This window comes from Gavialis gangeticus, unplaced genomic scaffold, assembly GCF_001723915.1.
Source record: "Gavialis gangeticus isolate Ggan-Ray unplaced genomic scaffold, GavGan_comp1, whole genome shotgun sequence".
In the NCBI taxonomy this organism is placed as follows: domain Eukaryota; kingdom Metazoa; phylum Chordata; order Crocodylia; family Gavialidae; genus Gavialis; species Gavialis gangeticus.
This window is the reverse complement of record NW_017729022.1, coordinates 121,968,803-121,980,803: the sequence shown is the minus strand read 5'-3', so window position 1 is coordinate 121,980,803 and position 12,001 is coordinate 121,968,803. Positions and strand designations below refer to the sequence as shown.

The window sequence follows — 12,001 nt, the reverse complement described above, 5'->3', positions numbered from 1 at the left end:
CTGCAACTCCCCTTGCTGCCTCTGCACCTTGCCATCTCCCCTCTGCAGCTGGTGTTCGTGACTTACCCTCCCACCCCTCCCCCCACTTTATCCATGCTCCACATTGGCAGGCTCTGTCCCCACTCTAGCTTGGGGCACTGAGCAGCCCAGCCGTGTAGCAGGGTCCAGCCCAGCCCTGTAGCAGCAGCATGCAGTCCACATGGCTGCTACGTGGCTGCTACAGGGCCAGACAGGGGCTGTGATCAGTGCCCCAGGCTAGAATAGGGATGGAGCCTGCCAGTGCAGAACAAAGGTAAGGTGCAAGCAACAGGCTGAGGAGTGGGAGCAGAGGTAGAAGGCGAAAGGGGAGCCTGCAAGGAGGAAAAGGTGGCCAGGAGGCAGATGCAAGCATGGAGCAAGCCGCTTGACCTCCACACACCACCTGCTCCCTGGCAGTGGTGGGGAGGATAAATTAAAGATGACTAGTTCGTGCTGATCAGGCATGTTCAGGCAGGTAGCTACTTCCTTGAATATAAAAGTTCCTACTCCCTCTGCAGACTCAGACAGAGAGCACTGCATCAGTTATACTTGGGTCATATTTTCAAACTTTTCTTCATAACCACTGAGCCTAGAAAAGTTCACCACTAAATTGAGGGAACTACTGTCCTAGGCACCTGCCTGCAGGTACATGCTTCTGTCTGGCTTTGTTCACATGAACATAGTAGAACTAAGATTCATATCCAAGTGATTTGCATCCTGCTTAATTCACAGTAGGTTACTACATTAAGGACAAGCTGCTCAGCCATTTTTGTGGCTTTTAGTTCAAAAGGTATCACCTCTCCACTTGGCTGGAACTCATCTTTGATGCTGCCCAGCTGAAGTGGTACCCTTTAAAATAAAAGCCAGAGCAACCAGCTGTAGCACCTCAGCAGTCTCATATGTCACACACACAACTCTTTATACCGCTGGATACTTCCAAACCTTCATCTTTGCAGGGGGTTAGGAACTGAAACCTGTGAAATATCTGAGTTCTGCAGTCATCCCCTGGCACCACTTACCAGTACATGAATAAAGTTAAGCATGTGCTTTTGTGTCCATAGGGATCACAGCTGAAAGAACTGGTCTTCAAAGTTTGTGATTTTTCATTTGTTTTCAGAGACTCGTCCCTATTTCTGTGAACAGTGTGGAAAAACATTTACTCAGCAAGGAGCTCTCAGGCGCCACCAGCGGATTCACACTGGAGAAAAACCATACAAATGTAGAGCTTGTGAGCGAACCTTTACAGACATGTCCACCTTGAGGAGACATGTATCGGTATGTTGCTGCTTTGCTACCTTTGCATCAAGAGAAATGTGGTTCTGAGGTTTAATTAGAAGTTAAAGAGGGCTTGGGGGAATACAGTTCTACTACTGAAACAATTTTTTAGCTTGGATATGTAAAAATAGACTATTTTAAAAGGTAGGTGGACCTATTATTATGGACTAGCTAATCTGATATAACTGTTTTGTCTATCTACTCCTATATGCAGAAGGAAGCTAAATCAAACAGATTCACAGTGACAGCAATTTCGCTTCACCTACACAAGTATAGAGCAAATGGACAAAACAATTATATTGTGTCAGTGAGACACACAGTCAGCCTGGATAATTTAAAGCAGCATACAGAGCTGTCCCTGGTGGGGTGCAAATCGGGGCAACCACCCGGGGCCCTGCACTTTGAGGGGTCCTGTGGACAGTATTGTACAGGCCCCGAGGGCACCACCACTCTGCACAGCTACCACATGCCGCTGGCTTTGCACTCTGGCTGCTCGCCACTGCCTGCTCTGCACAGGCCCCACACAGGCTGATATGCCCTGGGCCCCGCACACCCCTAGGGTCGGCTTTGCCAGCATAATTGTTTTCTCCAACCATCAGGTTTTTAACATGTATTTCTGAGGTGATAGTTTAAGGAAGAGAAGTGCCAAGCAACAAATGCCACACAACAAACCAGTTCCCAGTACTGACAGTCAAACCAGTGGTTTTTAAATTATGCTGGTTACTTTAAAAGCAAACATTGAACTTAAAGGAAAGAAAGCACTTGCGAGAGCTCTTGTGTTTCCTTGTTAGTGTGCTATAAAGGACAATGCCAGTATATGTAATCTGTTTAATCACGGTTGCCCTGGAAAGTGTGTGAGCCCTTACACTGCAGATACAGGAAATAGCATGGTCCTTCCCAGCATCTTGGAGGTCCCAGCGTATTCTCAGAGTGTTTGATAGTATATGAAGCTCAAAGTGATAAATTAGACTACTGAACAAGAGCTCTAGGATAACATTTGGGGTTTTGCAGTATTCTCTTTGCAAGAGAATCAGGTTTTTCTCAGTTGTCCATGTTTAGGTCTAGCATTCACCTGCATTCTGCTAACATCATATCCTGGCAAGGGGCCTAGACCACTAGAATCTAGGTAAAACAGATTCATTGTTTTGAAGCCCCGCTAATGCTTGATCAGTAGTTGCCTTTGCAGCATTGGAGTATCAAAATAACCTATAATCAAATTTGAATTTGTTTTTGTTTCATCAAGTAAATCCTCAGGTGTTTTACATGACTGTTCAGAAACTTTTCCTTTCAGCCACAGTGTTTGTTTTTTCTTCTTAGGTTCATGACCGGAATGCCCACTGGAGGAGTTTCTTAATAGATCTTACTAGCAAAAAAGACCATAATTGGTCCAAAATAGAAACCTTATCAGAGGTCCGCAGGGGGGAAGAGTCAGCACCAGAAGTCTGGTCAGTTGACCAAGGTACACTTTACAAACCAGAAATCAATAGCATGAAGAAAGCTGAACACATGCCATCTAGCGTTAACAACACTCAAGAAGCTGATCATTCCAATTTATACTTGTAATTACTGTAACCAGAAAACTGTAAAATGTCTTCATACAATTTAGTTGCTCCATTTTTTAAACTATGGAAGATATGGTCTCTTCTTTTTACAGGTCATATAATACATTGTAGTCAGAGAAGGATTCATATTCTTAACAGTAGTCTTTATACCCCTTAGGTTTTAGAACTGTATACAGTTTTATTTTTTAAAATCTTAAATATATCACCCAGTAAAATGCTCATTTATGAAAATATATGTTCTATAAACTGTTGTATGCTTTTATAATAAAGATACTATGATTAGAACACCTCATATAAAATGATCATCTATGCTGAAGCTATTTGATTTGTATGTATTTTATCGTAGAATTTTAGCTTTCTTGATAAATGCAGAATCGTTAAAATATTTGCTGTGAAATATTATAAATCAACTGGGACACAGCTGTTTAATGACTGAAAAAAGCCTGTGGTATGTATGCTGTTTCACAGCTTTATTCATTTCATTCTGTCTTGAGACTGTGATTTTTGCATTTGTCTTCTAGGCATAATTTCCTTGTGTACTTAAAGTAAAATTCTAAAATGCTTGTTTTTAAAAAGTGAGGGGCAAGCACACAGGTCTGTATGGATAATAAATAATAAGAACTTGTGAATTATTGGCTCAGTTTGCTAATTCAAATATTGATTTCACAACTCTGAATTAAAGGGAAATGATCTTTTACCTGGATTGTAGGTCATTTAGTCTTCTGAAAACTTGATTCAAAATTCTCAGTGACTTTTATAGCTGTAGGTGCTAAGCACATCTTGAAATCTTGCCTTAAGATTACATCTTTTTATTATTCAAAAAAATCCCCTGCATATACTTGTTATGATTTGTAAGATTTTTATACACCAAATTTAGAACTTTTAGAGCTGTATTTCCCTGATCAGATGTCATAATTTACACAATATGAAAGGTCCACTTGCCCAACAATAACAGAATGGTTGCCTTGGTTGAAATAGCTAGTGTTTCCTAAAGAATGCTTTCTAAATAAAATTGTACCCAATAAATCAGGACACTGAGAGCCCAGGATTTCAACTGCAGTTAGTGGGGGTAGGAAGTGCTCAGCACCGCTTGATAAAAGTCAGGCTATTTTTCTTTAGATGCTGAAATCATGGGTAATGTAAGTAGTCAATTAGGGAATGAATCAGAGTGTATTTTTGTTAAATTGTTTCTAATGTGCTGTCTTATTTGATGTAGAAGTTGGAAGACTTGTAGTGTATGAAAGAGATGATCACAGAAAGAAAAAAAGGATTGTTATTCAGGCAGTTGCTTGTCATGCTGTATTATTTTCCTGTCTCTTCCACGGAGTTCCCATTTAAAATGAGGCAGGTTTTTTACCTGTGTTTTTACAGGTGGTCATGAACTCTGTTCTTCCTGATAGGAAACTTAAGACACTGAATTCTGATTTGTAGAAGTGCCAATAACTTGCTGCTTCAACTGAAGTCAGCATGACTTCCAACAAATAAAATGCTAAGGTCTCTGGAAAAAATTAAGCCATAGGAATTTTAATCAAATTTGTTTATGGTTTTGATGAGTAGATTGCTGCCTCCAAGTTTTCTCATCTATAAAAGGCCATTACATTATTGGCTAATGTTTGTGAAGCATTGAGAAATGTGAGGGATGAGTATCAGAGGAGCCCACGTAAAGATCAGTAATTCTGCATTCAGAGCAGAATTTGAGTGGTTTGCAGCATGTAAGTCCTGGGATCACACACTGAACACTGAAAATCAATCTAAATATTGCATAGCATTGCCCATGCTGAGCATCAGATGCGAGCAGAACAAAATAGTATGTAATTGTGTGATTAACGGGAGTGTCATGATACACACAAATAGAGAAGAAAATTGAATGTTGTACAGTTATATAACCAAACTTCTCACACTTTATTTTGCAGCCTTGATAATGTTCTTTCCCACAACTTTGTGTGTGTAAGAGGGAGGGAAGTTTGACTGACAACCAGATTCAGACTGACCTGGCTCTCCAACTGTGTAACATGACCACTCTTCAAGGGTCCACTTAACTGTTGTGCTGACTGTACCTGACCAATAGAAAGCAGGACAGAGTTGTACCTTAGACAAACTCAGTGGTTCTAAACTAGGGTTGCTCAACCTTTGGTTTGCAGGCCAGATCTGTCCCCTGTCAGCCATGTCATCTAAACTGCAAAGGTCCCCATGATTCTGGGAACCAAAATTTGGTGGTGGAGGAGTGGTGGCACTGAATGCAACTCCCCTGCTGCCAAACTTCCACACCTGTGGGGAGCCCCAGAGGCTGCACAGCATGCTCAGTCAGCATGCAGAGGTGGCCCAGGGCCTGATCTGGATACATGGGGGCTGGGTGAAGATGGCGCAGGGCCTAATCCTGCAGTGTGGAGGCAAGCAGGGCAGCATGGAACCTCAATCTGGCAGTATGAGACCAAGCAAGGCAGCATGCAGCCCTGATCCAAGGGTACAGAGCTAAAGGAGGAAACGCAGGGCCAATCCTGGTGAGCAGGGTTAAATCTAGCCTACAGATCAGCTCCGTGCCACTTATCCAGACCACAACACCAACATTTGAGCTGTCCTGTTTTCTCTTTTCCGTATGCCATCAGATATCAACTTCCAAATCTATGAGCCATTGCCTGGTATCATGGCTCAATGTGCAGATTCCTTCTTCCTTGTCTGGGCATTTGTAAATATTACAGGTTTTAAGTGCTGTGCTGTCTGTTGGACACTGCAGTCACACAGGGGGCTGCCCACGAGGTTCATCATGTGAAGTGATGTTTTGAAACAATCGTATCCCAATCTCAGTCTGTCCACCTAGACCCACACTTCTCTGTCAAGGTCTGGCCCAATGGAGACTCGTTCCATGTTGGTATAAAACTCTTGTCTAACTTTTGCCAGCAGTCGGCCCGATCCTGTGCTACCCAAATGTTTTTTTCCCCCCTGTTCTAAACCTTTACTACTTGAGGCAGCCCCTGATAAATGCCAGCTCTTCACTTTTACTCTTTTCTGGGCTTGGGAAACAGCAGAGCCATTCTGCCGCAGGAGCTCAGCCAGACTGGAGAGGCCAGCAGTGTTTTGATAATGGGGATCCTTACATGGAAGGTCTGGATTTATCCCATGCATATCACCCTTCAAAAACCCTGGGGGCAGGGCCAGGGTGCTGGTTGCCCCAGCTGAGAATCACTGCACACCTTCAGAGAGGCACAAACTTTTTTGTAAGCAAAAACTTTTTTGGGGGTGCACCTGCCTCCCCAGCAGGTAAGTCCCACCCAGCTGGGCCCTCATTCAACTTACCCCTGGTTCTGCTTCTGTGGCACTGACCCTCACCATGGGGGCCTCAATCTAGACCCCATCTCTTCCCTCCCCTATGGACTGACCTGCTGGGCTGGGGCACGCATGTGCATACACACAGGCACTCAGCCCCCGCCCCAGCCTCGGATCTACCCGTGCACTGGTTGGCGACCACTGGTGTTAAGGGATTATTAAAGCACAATTAACCCTTAAATGGACACAATATATGAAAACATCAATTCAACTCAAGTCTGACTTTATTGATACAACAAATGTTATCTTAGCAGTTTCTACATAGAGAGAAAAACATTTGGTACAATGATCTTACCCAATCCCAGAAGTTACTTTGTTCAACAGAAAAGGTAGTCAATCAGTTCCTGAAAGCATCATTGGCTGGGACAGTCCAGACAGGTGTTGAAGGCTGGATTTATGCCGACACACACTTAACTTCTTTCCTGCCCCCCTTTACGCTTTTCTTTAACTTCACTCCTCTGATGATTCTGCTTCCAGACTGGTTTTCCTGGAGTCAGAATGCTGACCTTATTTTATCCTATCAGCATATTCTTTTGTTCAACAGACCCATCACAAGCACACCTCTTAATTTGAACTGTCTTTTTCTGGTGTCCCAACCTGTGCATTGTCCATTGGTTTTCTCTTATCACCTTTCATTAACATGCCCAATCATTTCATCCCTCTGATTCAGCCGGTTAGTGCCAATTTCAGTTAATTTGAGCTGGTAACAAGACTATTACTATGTTACATTAGAAAAACTTCTCACCAGTGATAGGAAAGTAAAGAAACTCTATGTGAGCAAAACTGAAGGCCATAAGCTGCCTGCAAGAGGGTATAAGGTGCCTGCAAGAACAACTCAAGGTCAGTTACGGGCACAAGCAAAATAAAAAATTCAAATACTAAGGCTATACAAAACTTAAGCAATGGTAAAATGAGGCTAAGTATAAAAGAAAAGAAATACTAGAATTCACCACTCAAGCAGATGCAATTAGAACATAAAGGTGACAAGCTACCCTAACAGAGAGGGGCACCCCATCCTTCCCTGCAAGCCCAGCGGCCTGCAGCTTGCCACAGCCTGTGCCTCTACAGCATTGACAGGTCTTAAATATGAAATTATCATATTGGAAGCTCAAAATTATCCTATTTGCTGAAAACCTATCCCACACTGAAAAAAATATGCAAATAAGTCTTTTGCTTGCTTACTTTATATTGCTCACTGGAAGTGAACAAATGAGAACTGGGTCATAAAAATTGAAGCATTTCTTTATTTTGAGGCTAGCCGTCTTAAGAGTACTGACAGCAAACTCAAATGTTGGTGATGGGTCTCTGAGAGGGACTTGGGTTTTTTATGTGCTGCATCAATGAGCTACCTCAAAAACAATTGCACATTTTGCAGACAAGGTTCTTTGGGTAAATCTGATATCTTTTCTTAGACCAACTCAAATAGTTGGAAAAATTCTTCTTAGCAAGCTTTTGGGCCCTTACATTTTAAACAATACATACATTTTGAACACTTTTACTATTATTGGTATGTACATTTTGAACACTCTTATTTCAAAAATTTTATTTTGAAAATGCGTACATTTTGAACGCTTTTACTGTTGTTGATCGTGCATCCCACAAGGTTTGAAATTATCGTACAAAATATTGCCAGGTGTACTGTAATTATTATTTTGTAGTACAAATACGATAATTACGGTACACTGGGCCTCTCTGAGGCACTCAGCCTCCAAGGGGCAGCCCTGCCACTCCCTCACTTCAGGCTGCGGCACTGCGGCGCCGCTAAGTTACAGAACCCTGGGCAGAGCCACCGAACTCCTCCCGCCTAGCGCGCATGCGCAGCAGGTCTGTAGGCAACTCTCGTGATGTTTCACCCCCCAGATACAGCTTTGTGGTACTCACCGGCTGGCGGCGTGGTTGAGTTTCTCGCCTTTTCTATTGGGCGCGGAACAAAGCCCGCCCCTCTTCCGCAGCTGCTTTCCCTCAGCTGGGGAAGCGTTGTGCAACAACGAACCAACGGGGTGGGGAAACCCTTTGCCTGCTAGCGGGCAGAAATCGCTTCCGCCCGGCTACCAGGCTGAGTGCGTCACATCCGTGCGCCGGCGTGGCCGCCGTTGTGCGTCGGATGCGGCGACGTGGGGATCCGCGAGTCCTCCCTCGACGGAACTGGCGGGGGGCGTTGCGCTCGCGAGTGCCCAGCGCTTCCGGCAGCCGCGCGGAGCCTGTGCGCAACGGCCCGGCACTCGCGGGCGGATGCGGCGCTGCCTGGTGAGCGCGGAGAGTGGCGTGCGGCGGGGGGAGGAACTACGGTAGAACCTGGGCACCGCCTGAGGGGGGAGGGGCTGGGTGCCGTGGCAGCGCGGGGTACCGTATTTACTCGAGTATATGATGAGTTTAGCATTTGTGGGAGCCCCTTGTTTTAGGTTTGGGGGAGGGGGTGTGTGTCCCGTGCCCTCAGCCAGAGCAGGCACAGGGTAGGGGTGGGGGAAGGCAGGCAGCAAAGTATGCAGGCACCTCTGGGCCACTGTGGGATATGCAGGCACCAGGGGGGGCCAGTGGCACAAGACAGGGGTCAGGCTATGGGAGTGCTGTGCCCCACCCGGCCCCCACTGCTGCTTCCTGCATGGCAGCAGGGTGGGGAGGGGTGAATTTAAGATAACCCCCCAAAATTAGACTCTAGCCATAGAAAATAACCAGGAATTTAAGACAGCCCTCAACCAAAATTAGACTCGGAAAATAACAAATCTATACATTTTCCACATGCAGAATCTGATTATTGGGAGGTTGTCTTCAGTTCCACGTTGTGTCACATTTGGGTGCCTGCAGTATTTGCCACTGTGGTGCTGAGCGGTTTGGGGTTAGACCTGTTCTGAATGGTTCTGCACCTCCTGCCGGTCAGCATCACTTCTGGGGTGGTGCCCCTCAGCCTGGGATGTGACCAGGTAATGCTGTGATGTGGGTACTAGATAGAGGTGTCACCTGTCACTGGCTTTGACCCCAATCCTACAAGCTGTTCCACATCACTCAAAGACTGCCGAGCAGTTTATAGGGCATCTGTATACATGCAGAGAGGTTGCTCCACACATTGTAATTACAGCGCGTTGGAGCATACTCAGTCGAGCCTGCTAGAGTGTGGTAGTTACCACGCTCTTGCAGCCTCCCATGTCACGTGTATCAGCATCCCTGAGCTGAAAAATGGTGGCGGGGACACTTTAAAGTTCATTTGACAAGCTTTAGTTAAAGCACTCCTACCTGTATTTTTCAGCATGGGGACACTCCGGGCACTTTAATTAGAGCGGCTCTCGGAGCCTGTCTAATTAAAGCCTCCCCAACCAGCACATGTAGAAATGCCCATAGAGTCTGCTGGGACCCTCAACCTCCTCTATGGAAGAAAAATATACATGAAGGTTTCTGTTGGTACTAGATCTCCTTGAAGCATAGGATGCTGCTAGCCCAGATTGAGCATCCTTAAGTTTTCCGTTGGTGATAAAATCCTCTTGTTGCCGTACATACCCTATTTTACAGGCCGCATTATTATTTTTCTTTGAACATATTTCAAAACAGTGGAAGAGCAGCATTACAAGAATGAGCGTGCGTTGCACCTTAAGAGTTGTTTTTAGAGCTACGGTTCTTCTGCTAGGAAGGGTCAAGCACAAATGTTTAGCAATTCTGCTGTAACAGACTGATGCATTATGAGATGCGTGAAGCGGTTGTCTTGTGACTGGATCCTGAAACTAATAGGGAGTATGTTGATTAGAGTTACAGCATTCTCTAGCTCTTGCAGATAAATGTGGTAGGTTTGATGCAGAAGGTCTTGCGTTCAAGTGTAATTAATTGTTTAAACTATTTCAGTTTGTGCAAATAATTAACCATGTATTTTCTTAAATAATACAGTATTTACACACTATAAAATGTGGTTGAAGGTTTGCATTTCTACAGAGCAGGTTAACATCTAAACCGTGCCAGTAGTAACAAAAAGCACTTTTTTCTAATGGCTGTTTGCTTAGTTTGCCTCCAAAACAATGAAGTCTGAAATGAGCAGAAAGAAATGTGTGAAATAAATGCACAGAAATGGAAATAATGTTTAGCCACCCAAATTCCATCCTTCGTGCTTAGAGAAGGGGGTAACGTGGAGAGAAGGAGCCCAGCTTTTTAATCCTTGTTCATAAACTGTTCCTGATGAAAGCAGGAATTCTGGGCATGCGGGAAATGCTGCCTTGGTCTCTTGGTTTGTAATGGTACATGTGCTTTGAGATATTCAAATGCTTTGACATTAGCACAAGGAAGAGAAGAATAGAGCGGTCAGGCTCTCACTGACTTTTGTCTTAGATGTGTTTGCAAAACCTTAATGGAGTCCTTTGGATGTTCTTTATAATGGAATGATGATTTTTTTTAAACTTCTTGTAATGTGGAGGTTATGGATCTAGAAGTTCAAAAACTAGAAGATGGGAAAGCTTTGTTTTGGGGGTAATACATACCTAGCGTAAAGGCACTGCAGGAGGTATCAGTTAGAGATTGTCTTCCTAGTGTAGTATGAGAGCTTAAGCAAATCCCTGTGCCTGTCTCTGCCCATTGCCACTCCCATCTTTTGGCCATCTTGTTTACACATGCTGTAAGTTCTTCAGGGCAGGAACTCTCTCCCTCTAAACTTTGGCATGTTGCACAGTACAAGATGGCCCTCAAGGCAGCATTATACTTACTAATAGTTAAGCAGACTATTCTTGTTCGTTTTTTTTTTTTTTTCTTTTTTTTTTTTTTTCTTTTTTTTTTTTTTTCTTTTTTTTTTTTTTTCTTTTTTTTTTTTTTTCTTTTTTTTTTTTTTTCTTTTTTTTTTTTTTTCTTTTTTTTTTTTTTTATCTTTTCATCTACATAAGTATTGTACTGAGTCGTACCACGTCCATCTGGCCCAGTAGCCTGACTGACAGGAACAAGGAGTGGATGCTACTTGCAACATAAGAATTGGAGCTTTTAAAAATATTCTGTTAGAAGTGTTGTTGCTGGAAAATCACAGTTTTGACAAAATACAGTCTTTCCCCAGAAGCGTCTGCTGTCTAGAGAGAGGTGGTTAGCTGTGCAAAAGATAGGGCTGAGTGACACCTTAGACTAGAAGCTTTTAACCTTTTTTTAATAAGTGTACCCTTGGCAGCTGGACCCCGGGGGGGGGGTTAGGGGGAGCGGGTGGCTGGATGCAGAGTGGCAGCAGCACAGGGTGGTGGGTGGCGACAGTGGCAACAACCATCACGTGCAAGCTTTCTCCAAGGCCCCCCCCTTCGCCCCCCCCAGGTGTCTGGCCAGGGGGGTGGCCCTTGCCCCCAGCCCTGCTTCTGGGGGGCAGCAGTGCAGAGTGGTGGTTGGCAGCGCTTCATCCCCACCTGCCTGCACCTCCTATGGCCTTCCCAAGTACCCCCAGTTGACAACCCGTGCCTTAGGTTACCAATAGACATTGTATTTGTTCCAGGAAAAGTAATTTTATTTGCAGGGAAACTACAGTCAGATACAGACATCCTTTGCCCCAGGGCAACTCTCTGAAAAAAAACATTCAGGATAAGAAGCAGTAACAGTTGCTAAAAGCAGGTGGATTAGATAATAGGGATAAGCAGTTGATGTCTAAAATAACTCTGGAGTTAAGCACTAGTCCAGGTTGCCTCTTTCAGTGGTGTCTCCTTTTCTCTTGTTCTTTTCCTTTCTGTTTGAAACTATTTCTTTCTGAAAACTATTCATAGCATCTGCAGGGTCCTGTGTATTCGGTGTCCTGAATTTCAAAATGGCAGCGGAGGTGCTTTAACCAAATGTGTTCAAGAAGCTTTAGTTAAAGCACCTGTGCTGCCATTTTGTAATGCAGG

The 12,001-nt window shown here is 44.2% G+C and overlaps 1 protein-coding gene across 1 annotated transcript in view; it reads left to right on the top strand.

Moving 5' to 3' along the window:
- Window positions 1-12,001, top strand: part of GZF1 (GDNF inducible zinc finger protein 1) — a 76,826-nt gene that overhangs the window by 41,415 nt on the left and 23,410 nt on the right. The window contains exons 6-9 of the mRNA XM_019515868.1: window positions 1,136-1,293; window positions 2,611-2,852; window positions 6,928-7,019; window positions 8,241-8,467. Of these exons, the coding sequence (XP_019371413.1) occupies window positions 1,136-1,293; window positions 2,611-2,852; window positions 6,928-7,019; window positions 8,241-8,467 (719 nt within the window). The remainder of the gene's footprint in view (window positions 1-1,135; window positions 1,294-2,610; window positions 2,853-6,927; window positions 7,020-8,240; window positions 8,468-12,001) is intronic.